Here is a 14689-nt window from a genome sequence, read left to right on the forward strand (position 1 = left end):
AATATTTTAAACCATTTTGTTGGTATGATATATGTTATATATAATCATGTTAGAAGGATGATATATAATGATATATATCATATATTATACCAAATATACTTAGTGTTTAGTAGGGTAGGAAATGGGTCGGAGTTGAGGATCCGAGATCGATCCGATCCGAAAGAATACATTGGGTTCGGGTGCATTTTCATATCTGTTTATTTATTTGGGTCGGATTCGGATTCGGGTATGTTGGGTTTAGATATACTTTTTGATTTTTTTTTTTGAATTTTTAGTGTTATCCGATCGGATCGGTCGGATTCAGATATTAAATTTCGGTTTTAATCGGATTCGGATACTGTGAAACTATTCGGATATAGCCATATCCGACCCGATCCCACGTGGAATAACCATTATTGCACTACCCTTTTACCAAATGGGTGCTAGTCCCATTTTAGGGTGCCGGCTATAGGTCTTTACAAACAAAGCCACTCACTTATACTATTTTTTTATTATTATTTTTTTTTTCAATGAAAGCTACTGGCTTATATTTAAACTGAACGCACAAGTCTTTCTAATGGGCAAAACTAACACGAACTTATCACAGTCAAGACTGCAACAACTTAAAATCTCTAAGATAAAGATAAATAATTCGACAAGCTCTTTCTGATTTCGATGCTGCTACTTTTGGCAGATTAGAAACTGGAAATTCCGGTGGTGAAAAGTATTTTGATATTGCTGATTTATCCATCTAAACAATACATCGTGAGCACAGTATGATCAATCAACCAGATTCTGTGAGGTTTCCTAATATGGTTTATGTCTCATTTCCTTCACCTAAAAACAATGAATTTCTACCTCTGATTGGGACTCAACCTCCCACTCAAACAAAAAAAATACAAAATACGGGAATGTAAAGAAACTTTCAGAAGGTCTTGACATAGGGCATATAGCAGCATTCCAGCATGTACTCAATGCTGTCGAGTGTCAACACTCACTTCCCAATAATGGGATAAATCAGGACAAGAACTCCAATTTGGATGCCAAATATGGCAATGACTTAGGTGCTTCCCTTCTCTGGGTGCATCTGATGTGCAATCTCACTAGGTAAATCCATCCCATTGGGAATCTTTCCTGGATAGTTGGTTGTTGAAACATCTGAGCCAACCAAACTACAAAATTACATAAGAACCATACATCAGGATCTTGGCAATGGAAGAAATAAATAACTAATAAAAATAGAATAAGATGAAAAACAAAAGGTCCAGGAGTGTCACCTTCTGTCAACAATTACCACCGAACGAAGCTCACAATTAGCAAAGCTGCAGGCAAAGGGCAAAACATCAATAGAATCATTGTGGTTGCTTATCATGAAGGAATGCAATCTATCTGAAGTAACGTGAAGCAGAAACGTATTATGTTTTCAGGAAACGTATTGTTTTCAACTACTTCCTGACTCTATGTAAACCAGCGGAGGACCTTTTGACATACTCCATTTGAGAACATCATATAACTTTATCAGTGATGTAAACAGTGTCACAAATATGACAAGAAACAATCAACTAGTAAAAAGAGGAATGAGGAGCATCACATGATCCCTACCAAGAGGTGTCAAAAAAATGGAATTATTTAGTAAAAGAAGAGAAGGCCAATATGTTCACTTCTCTGTTCACGAAGATACCCACACTAATGCAGGACAGGTCAATCTCATAAACATGAATGTTAAATGGTAATGACCACTTACTTTGTACAAATTTCTTCCTTCATCAGCGGAGGTAGCTCCTCTCCAAATGCTAATAGAGTATGAAACAAGAATCCACTATGAGTAACAATTGCAATTTCCTTTTCTTTCCTTGTCCACAACCTGGAAAAAGGGCAAGATTTAGCATAAACTATTAAGCTCTTGAAATTTACATACTCGTATCCAACACAAGCCATTCAAGAAAGCTATTGCAAAGTAACAGCCATCATAATTTGATGTTTACAAGAAACTAAGTGGCTCTTCAAGTTCTTAGCTGAGATCAGGAATAGAAAATCATAAGACAGTAATTTTGCAGGGGCCAAAAAGAGGCGGTACGACAGGAAAGGAGAAAGCATCATGAAAAACAAAGAAGACAGCTTGTAAAAGGTAAACTCTGAATGTTAGGCAGGAGAATCTAGATTGTTGCTGATCTGCACTAGCATGACGATCCCCATGCGTAGATGGTCTGAGTCTGACAATAATTGATCTGTATGATCAACCATATAAACAAACTGGCGGTATACACTGAACAGGTTTGGATACAACATAGATAGTTGGATCAAATGTAAATGAAGATAGTGTCATGGAAAGTTGAATACCAGTTAATGAACTTCATTCCCCTAGCTGCAACTTCTTCATTTGCTTCTCTAACATCTGCCTTCCATAAAACGTCCCCATCATTCTCTATCTGAGTAAAATCAGTACAATTCTCACAAAATTAACTATAAGCTTCATTCGGCAACCGAATAACATTCCATATCAAAGTAATTCAGAACCATTTATGGTGCAATAATAAGAACTTGCCAGTGAAAAATCAACTGCAGGAAAAAGAGGCCTATATTCAGTAATGCTTCGCCTTTTATCACATGGATGAACTCCCTGTAATCAAACAAACATATTAACATGTAAAAAAGATAGTTTCTAGCAGTCTATGTCAAAACAACAACATTAGCTAGACGGAAAAATGGAGTGTCTCATGAAGAAATGACAACAAGTACATGCACCTTGGTAATTTTCAACACACAAGCAGCGTATTTTTCTTAATATATATATATAGGGGTAGGTTCCATTTACAACACTTTTTATACAACATTTTATACAATACCTCCTACCGGACCCTTTAAGATGATATAAGGGCTAAATTTTTGTGGATAAGATGTTCTCACCATAGATATGACCTCCACAAAATATCGGGTCCTCTGAACATTTCTAAGTTTGTCAAAAAAGAGTTACAAAATTGATATTTATGGACCGTTGATGAAAATTCATAGATTGAGAGCAATTTTTCATATATATATATATATATTGTCGGTCAATGTTGATTTTGCTTACATATGAACTATGAAATGAAATATTTTGTAAATTGTATTACATACCAAGTGTTCTCGACAGAGCTCCACTGCAACAAAAGGTGGTCTATTTGAACTTGAAATTGCAGAATGGTTACTCTTCCCTGCATTTTCCACCATGAGGAGATCCCCATCCATCCCACTTACATAATCCTCACCGCCAAATACTCCAACTGCAGTTTGCATCGTCCTGCAGTGAAGTAGCATATTATTATAATCAAAAGAGAAGATGGGCATCAAAATAAACAAGAAACATAAGAAGTAAGTCTTTGTTTCGAGAATTAGAAAGCGAAAGAACTTATTATTGTTAATATTAATATTATAATTATATTTATTTTCAATTATTATTATTTATATTACTAAAGCTTCAATTTAAAAAACACAACAGGGTTGTGATGGGTAGTATGCTTCAATGGACTCAATCTATGCAAGAGATAAATTTTAATATTTACCAACTAAGAAGTCAAACCTCATAAAAAACAAAACTTTGGTGCAAGTCAAACCAAAAGAACAAGTTTAGAAGATTCAAACAAAATAGTGGCAGAACAATACCTTAGTAGAGGAGAAGTAATGACTAAATCAAGCTTCTTTACAAGTCCAGATTGATTAACATGTTTACGCAGATTGTTAACCTGTAACATTACCACAAATCTTGTTAGAATCTCCATTGATGACAGACAAAAGCAACATAAAGATAAATATTTTACCTGTTGCCAACCCAAAGGAGTAAGTTGAGCATCAAAGAGTTCTTCAGACATGTAAGCATCATGATTCTTCTCTCCTTCTACATTGTGGATCCCCTGTGCATGCCTCACCTATATATATATATATTGAATTTCGTAAGACAGAGAGAAATGTGGAAGCAATATAAAAGGTTGGGATGATATGGAAAGAAGAAACAAACCAAGTGCAAAGTTTTGGTTCGGTGCAATGGAAACAGACTTGGCCTAGTAACACCATCCATATCTGCAATTAGAGGGAGTGAACCTGAGGAAGAAGAAGAAGAAGGGAGAATATTCGTGAGATATACTCCTCTTATTGTTTTTCTACTTTTAGCGTTGGGAGAAAAAATGGTACGTGGACTAGTTGATGGAGTTGTAGTAATGAGGGTGGTCATGGTTTTTTTTCGAGATGCGTGCACTTTTTGTTTCTTCTGTTGCGGTTTTTCTTCTTAGATCCTGCTTACGTAGTTACGTGTTCAACCTTCTTTCGGCCTCCTATCTTCAGGGACAACGCACCAATCAGCTTATCCCACCAAATCTTAACAGACAATCATCAACATAAAGAATGGTGCCTTTAAATATTCAACGCCAATGGTTTAAGTTGTCGGTACAATTCTTTTTTGGGTCGGTATATGCAGGAACACAATTGGTTTTTGAGTCGGTGAAAATTCGATAGTTAATTTCATAAATACTCTCTGATTTGGGAAAGACAAAATTATAATTCAAATCATCTCATACATATGTTTTGATCTTGTGAATTCTATCCGACGCCTACAACTAATCCTTATCAAATGACGTCCACACTTTTAATATTATTAAATTACATAATTCCAATGGAGTTAGGTTAGGTTATGTGTGAACAAATGACCGTGGAATTGGATTATCTTCTATTTTCCTCCAAACTATACACTAATACCAAATATAAAAAAAACGCGTTGTTATATCTCATTTCTAATGTGACATATGGAAATTTTTGGCAATTCGGTTTTCCCAAAGATATATAAGTTGTCCCGGACAAGTTTTTGAATGTGGGGCCTAAAAAATTTGAACGGGATAATTTTGTAATTATACCTTTTTAATAAAAATAAGATTAGAAACTATTTTTTAAACCCCAAATTTTGTCCAAATTTGATACTTGACCAAAAATTTGGATCAATGTCACAAAATTTTTTAAACTTGATGATTAAGAGGATTCAATGCAAAACTATTAAAAAAAAAAAATCATCCACTTAAAAGAAATTATTTGAAAAAAATTATTTTACAATGTATTTACAAAAAAATAATTTTAATATTAAAACTTATCAAATGGTTGACTTTTAAAAAACGATGTTATCTGGTATTATGAAAATTATCAATACCAATGGGTAAAGCTATAAAATTGTATTTAATATTAAAACTTATCAAATAGACATTTTGCATTTTATCTAAAAATTATTAAAAACGGTGTTATTTGAAGTCAAACCCTATATTTTCTCCCTAAAATAAACATTTGAGTTGTCCACTTTACATAAAAGATTTATAAAGAACATTTAAAAATGCTCTTAGCTCACACTAGAAATTACCAGCAACGTGCATCAAAAAAAAGAAATTACCAGCAACTTATTAATAAAAAACAAATGTGCTTTAGATGATGAGGCCTCAAATTTAGCTGTCTCATTTTTGGAAAAGTGCTTTTGTAGCCCAATGGACTCTTTGGCTCTACGGGTTTGGAATTTGGATGAGGCTCAGCCCAATGTTGTCTTTCTGCTTGTTTTTGTTCATAACAGCTGCTGCAAAGTGCAAACTAAAGTGAAAAGACGAGCAGGAGTGATTCAGATTATGGCGCTTTCTTTTCAGGTATATTAGCTCAAAACCCGAGTTCTGATGTTGCACTCTTATGCTACTTGTTCATATCGACATAACTGCATTATTGTTTGTCTCATTTGAATATTAATTTGAGACTGCTTATACCCTTGGGCCTTGATAAAGTTTCATTCTTTTTAATGGATTGTTGCATCTATACAATGTCACTACTGTTTCACTTGTTACTTTGTTATACAATTCTGTTATCAGTTGTGGAACACTTTGTCAACTTGAATTTTAGCTTCTGGTATGTTTGTAGAATAATGTATAAGACTCTGTGTTCAGGTCTTAGGAAGATTCAATAGAGCTCGTGCAGCTATATTGACACTCCCTCATTTTGAGTGTCAGACTCCCCTATTTATGCCTGTAGGCACACAAGGTTAGATTCTTAATCTTATTCTATCTTTTGTTTCTTGTAATTTGTACGCAAATTTATTCCTCTTAGCTTTTGAAAACCTTATTTTATGAACACATCCTATAGGTACAATAAAAGGTTTAACGACAAATCAGCTCGAAGATATTGGTTGCCAGATAATACTTGGAAATACATACCATTTGGCACTTCGTCCTACTTCTGAATTGATTGATGAACTCGGAGGTCTTCACAAATTCATGCATTGGCCAAGAGCATTGCTTACAGACTCTGGTGGCTTCCAAATGGTTATATATAAATATCTCATCCATTACTCTTATTTTTACCATATTGGCAATTTGGCATTATGTTAAGCATACTCCCCACTTGTTAAACAGATGCTTCTTTGTACTTTTCTAGGTCTCTTTGTTGCATTTAGCGGACATTACTGAACAGGGTGTAACGTTTCAGGTAAACCTTTTTGTTTGCCATTTATATGTCTGTTCACTCTGTTTTATTGTTGCTATTACGTACTTGACGTGTACCTGCTTTTTAATTTGAAAATTATCCCAAATTAGCATGTTGAAGAGGTATCAAACTATATCCTCCATAATGTAATGTACGTGTTAGTAAATTTAATATACCACGTCTCACATAAGAGAGTTAACACGACCCCTTTGCACTATGTGTTCTACTTCTCGTACAGGGGCTGTCACGTGTTGACTGTCTTTCTTGTAATTTGTATGATTTTTATGTGTTACTTGATTTAATTGTTTCATTGATACTCATATTACTAATATTTCTTTTTGAATTTCAGTCACCTGTCGATGGAAAACCAATGCTCCTGACGCCTGAGGAATCAATACAAATTCAAGTATGTTTATTGGTTCTAGAAACTGCACATTGTGACTTTTTGCAAGGGTGCACTCTCTTGTGGACCTCCTCATACACGCATTAATAAACCAATTCCTTCGCATATGACCTATCATGTAGACGATGAATAGGGGGATAGGGAAGAAGTGAAATGCGAGCAATATGATTAAGTTATAACTAAGGCGTAGAGATTGTCAACAAATGAGTTTCATTCAATCAAACGTTACTGCAGTGATTGCACCTCTCTTGTCTGAACTGAAAATTATAGTCTGCTTGTTTATTTTTTTCCTTTGTGCCGAGCCCTGTTTCAGCATGGCTGACACGGACACACGACTCAGATACAACACCGACACTTCTAGATGAAGACATGGATGATAATGTACCTTAAATAAGATATGACCCAAAGATACATAAAATACTTGAATTGAAATCATGTAAATCCAAAACTTTACTTATCTTCTTGTCATATAATTTCTTTAATAAGAAAATTTAAAGTTGGATTGAATTTTAGCTGTGTCCATGAATCCGATTTTTTAGACCATGCCGTGTCTGAATCTCTGTACCGGTGTCTAAATCGGACACTCGTACCCGTACCAATGCAACACAACTTGCATACAACTGCTGTTGCGAAAAATATAATCTGCAAATGTTTTTATGCACATTGTTGAAATTCATATGACATCAGACTATTTAGTTACAGTAACTTATGAAATGCTAAACTAGTTGTAGAATCCTCAATCCAGTAATATATTTCTAGTGATTCGTAAAACACTTTTCGATGTAAGGTTTTCCTTCACTACTATATAAGTGGTTTTCCAATTCTTAATGCAGAATAGGATTGGAGCTGATATCATCATGGCCCTTGATGACGTTGTGAAAACGACCATTACTGGTCCACGGATTGAGGAGGCTATGTATCGCACATTACGTTGGATAGACAGATGCATAGCTGGTAAATGAATTTACGAAGAAAGTAGTCGTGCCGGTCTTTCAAAGAGCTTGTTGAATAGTCATACTTATGTGATTTAAAAACTTTCTAAAAACTTCTATGTTTTTTTAAAAGTCATACTTTGCCCTTGTACATACAATTTTTTAAAAATGTTCTAATTGGACTTCTTATATTTGTTTGTTGGTATTCAATTGATATTTAGTTCAAATCTTCTTTTTTAAAGTGTACTGTTCTCTTGCTCATTTTTAGGTTGCTGATTACTTTTCACTTTCATCCAATGACAGCTCACAAGCGGCCCAATGAACAAAATCTATTTGGGATAGTACAAGGAGGATTGGATCCTGTCCTCAGGTAATTCAAGATCAACCCATCGTTTTTCTGCTGTTACCGATGGTACTGACATATGTCTATTTCACAAAAGTGAAATTGATGTGCATTCTCTTAACATATTCTTCAAGCAACTAGACTACTCTCTTACTAATGCTCTTATGACATGTTCTTATTCCAGGGATATATGTGTTAGAGGCTTGGTTGATCGCAATTTACCTGGGTATGTGGACACAACTCCCAAAAATTTCCCTAATAGCATTGGAGATTTATTTGAAAACAATTTGAGCAATCAAAATATAGATCTTTTTTTCAAAATGTTGTAGCCTGTTACGTAGTCTGTTCACAGTCCTTAATGAACTTAGTAATTTAATTTGTAATCTTGTGGTTATGATCGAAAGGGTGATTTAACTTGATTTGATTTTGTGACAGATATGCTATTGGTGGTCTTGCAGGCGGTGAAGACAAAGACTCATTCTGGCGTGTTGTTGCCCAGTGTACTGCTTCTTTGCCTGAGGATAAACCACGCTATGTTATGGTGCATATAATGTTACAATCTTGCAATATCCGTGCACTTGGGAATTATCAAGGCTCCATGTAACAATAATGTAAATCATTTAACTTTTGTTTTGTTCCAGGGTGTTGGATATCCACTCGATATTGTAGTTTGCAGTGCATTAGGCGCTGACATGTACGACTGTGTCTATCCTACACGTACTGCTCGTTTTGGTACAGCTCTTGTACCTGAGGTAGGTGCTGACATTCACTGACAATGAGCTCATTTTTATCTCTTTGTGGGTTGACGAGATTAGGTTTGTATTCTGGTACCACAACAAAAAACAGGAGAAACAAGAAAGAATGCTTTTGGTTTTATAATTGATATATAGGCCATAGTTCAGCCTCTCCTTTGTTACAATGAGAAAGAATAGCTTCTTCCTTGTTAATTTTTTTTACAGTTCTTTTTGTGATGTTTCTATTTTATGCCCAGGGGGTACTGAAACTAAAGCACAAGGCAATGGCTGATGATGTTCGTCCTATTGATACCACATGCACGTGTATGGTAAGCTCGTCGACATGGAACTTGTCGATAACTTGTTCAACACTAAATGCCCTTATTTCTGCCTTTACACGCCTCTGTTTTCTCCGTAGGTATGCAAGAATTATACCAGAGCATACATCCATTCTTTGGTCACAAAGGATGCCATGGGATCTCAACTTCTATCATACCACAATTTGTTTTATATGATGAAGGTAAATATACATCGCCGATTAGTACATTATTTATGAAACATCATTGATGTATTGCATTTATCATGTAAATTGTTTTCTGACTTGCAGCTCAGCAGGGACTTGCACGTGTCCATAGTTCAGCAGCGGTTTCCAGAGTATGCTCTCTCTCTCTCTCTCTCTCTCTCTCTCTCTTAGTGCTTTCAAATTTCCTTGTCGATAATGTCTCTAAGATATATACGAATGTATCCCTCTCTGATACTACATGTCCAAAAATAGGATAAACCCACTGATTTCTACTGGTGCAATTTGTTTATCATGCAGGTTTGTTTGTGGATTTCTGCAAAAAATGGTACTTCACACTTCCTAATTATATATCCCCATTGTCATTCATCTCAAAATATTATGTGTTTATACTCGTATTGTTAGTTAGATCTTTGTCTCTTTTGACGAGGATGAATGAGAATCTCCAAGACACAGCATTGACAGTTAGATCTGCTCAGGCTTTTAAGTTTTGACTGTTTCTACTCAACTTCAGGTCTCTTTTAGTTGTCTGTTATCCCTTTATGTAGACGTGGATTTAGTATCTATATGTACTCCACCTGGTGGGGCCACATCGGTATTATTTTGTTCATTGGTCTAACTGTAAGGTCGGGCACATTATGGAAACCATTTTTGGGAAACGTGCATCATGTTATTTGTCATCAATGGTTCTCATGGAATCGTCTAATTCAGCCAGTCAAGAAAGTCTACTTCTAATATGATGACGGTGAGGAATATCCATATGGCTTATTCTTCAAGATGATTTCCATGTGAAACAAGTAAGTGCATAAAATAATAATGTTGGCATGGGGAAATGGTTGGAACCAGGGAATTAGTAATATGGTATTGCTCCACTCGTGGGGTACCAAGCCAAAATCATATATTGATCTGATCTTTCGTTGCAGAAGTGTTTTGTTGTGTTAAAAAACTTTTTTTTCCACGCGTTTACTGTTGTTCACTCAATTGGTGTTTTCATAATTTGGAGTTTTTAACTGATTCATCTAAAGAACTTGGCTCTAGGTTTCTGAGTGAATTAGTTTACTTGGAAAATATAGTAATATTTTTGGCTAATTGTCTTTAGTATGGTTCCCTTATGAAAGTATATTTCTCTTCCACCTGATTGGAAATGGCGATTGTTTTCCACTTCTAGTTTCTTTACTTTAGTTAGTTGATGTGGCTATTTGTTTGTGTAGTTTCCCACAGGCGATGTGCCAGAATGGGTCTGCAATGCCATGGAGGTTGCAGGGATTGATATATCTGATTGCTTTCCACTTCTGAGAGATTTTGCTTCAAGTTTAGAAGAATTTTGAAATCCCGAGAATTTCGCAATACAATGCACAGCATACATTTTGCAGACCAATATCTAGCTTTCCTCCTGACAGTGTATTTGTTCGCTTCAAAGTTGGAAGCCAGAATTTTGCAATACTATATTACAATGCACAGCATACATTTTGTAGAAGTATGCTGCTACTCACACAGGAAAAGTGAATAGGAAATGAGTATGAGAAAAAAACAAAATTGAGTAGGAAAATTGTAACGGAGAATTTTATGTTAATTGTATTTGGGATGATTGATTGGTTTTTAATAAAGATTTATTTTTTATTTTACAGAAAAAGTAAGAAGCCTGTTTTATTGGAAGATCCAAAAATATAAAGAAACTTAAAAAACCAACCTTTATTTCTTTTCAGTGATGGAGAGTTTCGCTCTTTCCACTTGTTCCTCAACCTTGTTCATCTCTTCTTCTTCTTCTCGCTTCTCTCTCTCACGTAGACCACTCAACAAATCTCCTCCCTTCATCAATGGTCTCAAATCATCATCTCTAATATTCCAATCTCAAACACCATTTTCTCTCTTCAATTCAAAACCATTCAATCCATTCTCAAAGCCCCATGCTTCAATCCAAGCTTCTTCTTCAACTCCAGAAGATGACAATAAGAAACAGTCTGTGTCTGTTTCCAGCACTTCTTCTCAGGGAGCAAAACTAGTCCCCTTTGTAATCTCTGTGGCCATTGGACTAATTGTCCGCTTTCTCGTTCCCAAACCAGTTGAGGTGACAGTTCAAGCATGGCAATTGCTTTCCATCTTCTTATCAACAATTGCTGGACTTGTTTTGAGTCCATTGCCTGTTGGTGCTTGGGCATTTATTGGCTTAACCACTTCTATTATCACCAAGACACTTACTTTCTCCGCCGCGTTTAATGCCTTTACCAGTGAAGTGATCTGGTTGATTGTCATCTCGTTTTTCTTTGCTAGAGGCTTTGTCAAAACTGGACTTGGTGATCGGATTGCTACTTATTTTGTGAAATGGCTTGGAAAGAGTACTTTGGGCTTGTCTTATGGTTTGACTATCAGTGAGGCTCTTATTGCTCCTGCAATGCCAAGTACCACTGCTAGAGCTGGTGGCGTCTTCTTGCCTATTATTAAATCTCTTTCACTTTCAGCTGGGAGCAAACCAGGTGATCCCTCAGCGAGGAAACTTGGCTCTTATTTGGTCCAGTCTCAATTTCAGGTTACTTTTACTCTTTCAATTCTTCTTGCCATGTTCATTAGTTACATTAAATAACTGTTCGTAGAATCAGTGAGCATTTAAACTGTATTTTGGAGGAAGACTAATTCAACAAGTAATTCATTGAATATGACTGCTTGGTCGAAAAAGGCTATGCGTTATGCTTTCAAGTTTGGGGCTTAGATATTATTTTCTATGATGTACGAAATAAATAAAATTAAGGTTAGCCAAGTCCACGTTGCAATTGGAAGGTGGAACTTTATCACTCAGGCTTATGTGAGGATAAGTTATGGAGCGCGATGACATTAGTATGTATGCAATGATGTCGTTAGATGTTCTTGTGTCTCATTGGAGTGTAGGCATTTGGACGCAATGTCATTAATCTTTTAAGAATCTTTTAGGCGAGAAATGGTGCTCCAGATAATTCTATCAAACAATTATCATAAATGCAATTAGTTTCATCAAATTGTCAGGCTACAGCTAATCCTTGTTAGAAAAAATTGGTATTTGGATCAATCTTTTTCCTTAATCAAGTTAACAATGTACCTCATTGGATGGTTGAGTATTATAGTTAAAGAAAGTATGTTCATGGGAATTACGCCTATAAGTGGTCCTACTGTGCTCAAGTTTGCATCAGTTGATTTTACTACATATTGAATAATTTGACTTGTGTGTAGATCTTTTGTTCTCAAATTTTCATTCACGACAACATATGCATTACTTATGTTTCTCTTTTGTGATCAATGACAGGCGGGTGGAAACTCAAGTGCTCTTTTCCTAACTGCCGCAGCTCAAAACCTGCTGTGCCTTAAACTAGCTGAGGAACTTGGTGTTATAATTACAAATCCATGGGTTTCCTGGTTCAAGGCTGCAAGTTTACCCGCAATTGTGTCGCTTCTAGCTACTCCATTTGTCCTATACAAAATATTCCCCTGAGACCAAAGACACACCTGAAGCTCCTGCAATTGCTGCAAAGAAGCTGGAGCAGATGGGTTCAGTGACAAAGAATGAATGGGTGATGATTGGTACAATGCTTTTTGCAGTCTCCTTATGGGTCTTTGGGTAAGTGGTTTACGCTGCATTTTTGATTTTCAGTATAAATCTTTTGATGAAACTCTTGAAAACATTATTTGAAAAACTTAAGAAATTATATTAATTCTTAGAATAAACCAAGTAAAGGACATAAAAATGATTCTCAAGTTATAATAAAAATCATGTTAACAATTTTCAGGTTTGATAATAATTTTTATAATTTTAAGTTATAAGAGCAGCAAACGTGTTTCATGTGCAATTTAAGTAATCGAATTGCATTAGAAATCATACACCCATTTTTTGGTGATATAGTGCTACTATGAAAAGAATGTATCATTAGGTAACACTTGCATAAGATGATTCATTACTGAAGTTGTACATTATTACCGAGCAACCAAAAAAGAAGAAGAAACTGACGAGTTTGAAAAAATTGCTTGTTATTTGATCTCTTTATATGCATTCTGTGTCTCTTTCTGTTATTATTGTTACTTTTTAAGTTTTCATGTTTTTTTTTTCAATTTTGTCCATTTTTCCCTTATAAGTTGGTGATGCAATTGGTATATGTGATTCTGCAGAGACGCCATTGGCATTCCTAGTGTTGTTGCCGCAATGCTTGGTCTCTCTATTCTACTCTTACTGGGAGTGCTGAACTGGGATGATTGCCTGAGTGAAAAGTCAGCGTGGGACACCTTGGCCTGGTTTGCAGTTCTAGTGGGCATGGCAGGTCAACTGACAAATCTTGGTATTGTAAAATGGATGTCTGATTGCGTGGCCAAGTCACTTCAGTCTTTCTCATTGAGCTGGCCAGCTGCGTTTCTTGTACTTCAGGCAGCGTACTTCTTGATCCACTATTTATTTGCAAGTCAGACTGGTCATGTTGGAGCTTTATACTCTGCATTTCTTGCCATGAACTTGGCTTCTGGAGTCCCTGGTGTGTTGGCAGCGCTGGCTTTGGCATTCAATACAAATCTCTTTGGTGCACTAACACATTATAGCAGTGGTCAGGCTGCTGTATATTACGGAGGTACAAGTTCTTTTCTCTGTTTAATACTTTGCTTGTTTTCAGCAATGTTTCACCATTAACTTAGTCTGTTTTGTACTTTTGTTTGGGAAAAAAAAAACTCGTTTGAACTTTTCTTCTGACCATACTATATATCTTTATTTTTTCTTTTCTTCTAAATGAACTCAATCTTCTATTAGGCTACATCTGGCACCAATTACTAATTTGGGATTGATGTGCTTAATTATTTATATTTGCACAATATTTTCCTGGTTTCAAGATGGCATGCTACTGATAATCTTCATTTACTCTTTTTGTTTAGCCGGTTATGTGGACCTTCCAGACATATTCAGAGTGGGATTCATAATGGCCATACTCAATGCTGTGATCTGGGGAGGGGTCGGGACATTTTGGTGGAAATTTTTGGGCCTCTATTGAGTCCCAGTAGTCATGTTAAGGCATTAGCTTAAACAACACCTTCAGAAAGTTTCTTACATTGTTTGACTTGAGAAATCTTGAATTCTTTGTCAACAATGCATAAAGAGTGAAACTTCATCAAAATCTTGAAGGACAAATCTTATACTTTAACTGAAAAGTTAAGTCATGGTTTTTATTGTTTGTTATTCTTCCATCCATCTTTAAATTGCTCTTAGCATGATGACATGAGGCTGTTGATATTTTTATTTGGAATATGGAACGGGGCAATGCAGTCCAAGCTTCAGAAAGTCATTGGATGTGCTTTCTATGT

General features: G+C 35.7%; 3 protein-coding genes across 4 annotated transcripts; 2 read left to right on the forward strand and 1 right to left on the reverse strand.

Annotated features, from left to right (window-relative positions):
* Nucleotides 1–688: 688 nt before the first annotated feature.
* On the reverse strand, nt 689–4326 carry LOC147472780 (phosphoglycerate mutase-like protein 1). Its single transcript, XM_086588225.1, has 9 exons — nt 3974–4326; nt 3777–3884; nt 3622–3701; nt 3097–3259; nt 2525–2599; nt 2320–2408; nt 1724–1843; nt 1257–1301; nt 689–1151 (listed from the first exon to the last, which is right to left on the reverse strand). The coding sequence occupies exons 1-9, from the start codon at nt 4184–4186 to the stop codon at nt 1040–1042; spliced, it is 1005 nt and encodes a 334-aa protein (XP_086444351.1). The 5' UTR covers nt 4187–4326; the 3' UTR covers nt 689–1039.
* Nucleotides 4327–5247: 921 nt separating this feature from the next.
* Nucleotides 5248–11018, forward strand: LOC147472781 (uncharacterized). Its single transcript, XM_086588218.1, has 15 exons — nt 5248–5627; nt 5919–6012; nt 6115–6293; nt 6406–6456; nt 6803–6859; nt 7690–7810; nt 8092–8158; nt 8316–8357; nt 8567–8672; nt 8773–8883; nt 9123–9194; nt 9284–9385; nt 9473–9519; nt 9686–9713; nt 10597–11018. Exons 1-15 carry the CDS (start codon nt 5475–5477, stop codon nt 10711–10713), a joined length of 1347 nt encoding a protein of 448 aa, XP_086444344.1. The 5' UTR covers nt 5248–5474; the 3' UTR covers nt 10714–11018.
* On the forward strand, nt 11011–14564 carry LOC147472782 (dicarboxylate transporter 2.1, chloroplastic-like). 2 transcript variants are annotated; one of them, XR_015210675.1, is made up of 4 exons: nt 11011–11912; nt 12660–12971; nt 13517–13965; nt 14264–14564. XR_015210675.1 is itself a non-coding variant. In XM_086588216.1 (4 exons), exons 2-4 carry the CDS (start codon nt 12898–12900, stop codon nt 14377–14379), a joined length of 639 nt encoding a protein of 212 aa, XP_086444342.1. In that variant the 5' UTR covers nt 11040–11912; nt 12660–12897; the 3' UTR covers nt 14380–14564. The 2 variants fall into 2 exon arrangements, 1 of the variants encoding a protein (XP_086444342.1); XM_086588216.1 differs by having other exon boundaries at nt 11040–11912.
* The last annotated feature ends 125 nt before the right edge of the window (nt 14565–14689 follow it).

The sequence above is a fragment of the Coptis chinensis genome, unplaced genomic scaffold (genome assembly GCF_015680905.1).
Source record: "Coptis chinensis isolate HL-2020 unplaced genomic scaffold, ASM1568090v1 utg73_pilon_pilon, whole genome shotgun sequence".
Lineage (NCBI taxonomy): Eukaryota > Viridiplantae > Streptophyta > Magnoliopsida > Ranunculales > Ranunculaceae > Coptis > Coptis chinensis.

Bases quoted from the DNA above. Each gene is read 5' to 3' on its own strand.
- LOC147472782 (XM_086588216.1), top strand. From the start codon at position 12,898: ATGGGTTCAGTGACAAAGAATGAATGGGTGATGATTGGTACAATGCTT. The intron at 12,972-13,516 runs GTAAGTGGTTTA...GTGATTCTGCAG, and splicing joins GTCTCCTTATGGGTCTTTGG to AGACGCCATTGGCATTCCTA. The intron at 13,966-14,263 runs GTACAAGTTCTT...CTTTTTGTTTAG, and splicing joins GGCTGCTGTATATTACGGAG to CCGGTTATGTGGACCTTCCA.
- LOC147472780 (XM_086588225.1), bottom strand. From the start codon at position 4,186: ATGACCACCCTCATTACTACAACTCCATCAACTAGTCCACGTACCATT. The intron at 3,702-3,776 runs GTAAAATATTTA...GTAATGTTACAG, and splicing joins CTCCTTTGGGTTGGCAACAG to GTTAACAATCTGCGTAAACA. The intron at 1,302-1,723 runs GTAAGTGGTCAT...CTTTGCCTGCAG, and splicing joins AAGGAAGAAATTTGTACAAA to CTTTGCTAATTGTGAGCTTC.
- LOC147472781 (XM_086588218.1), top strand. From the start codon at position 5,475: ATGGACTCTTTGGCTCTACGGGTTTGGAATTTGGATGAGGCTCAGCCC. The intron at 6,013-6,114 runs GTTAGATTCTTA...CACATCCTATAG, and splicing joins TATGCCTGTAGGCACACAAG to GTACAATAAAAGGTTTAACG. The intron at 9,195-9,283 runs GTAAGCTCGTCG...TTTTCTCCGTAG, and splicing joins ATACCACATGCACGTGTATG to GTATGCAAGAATTATACCAG.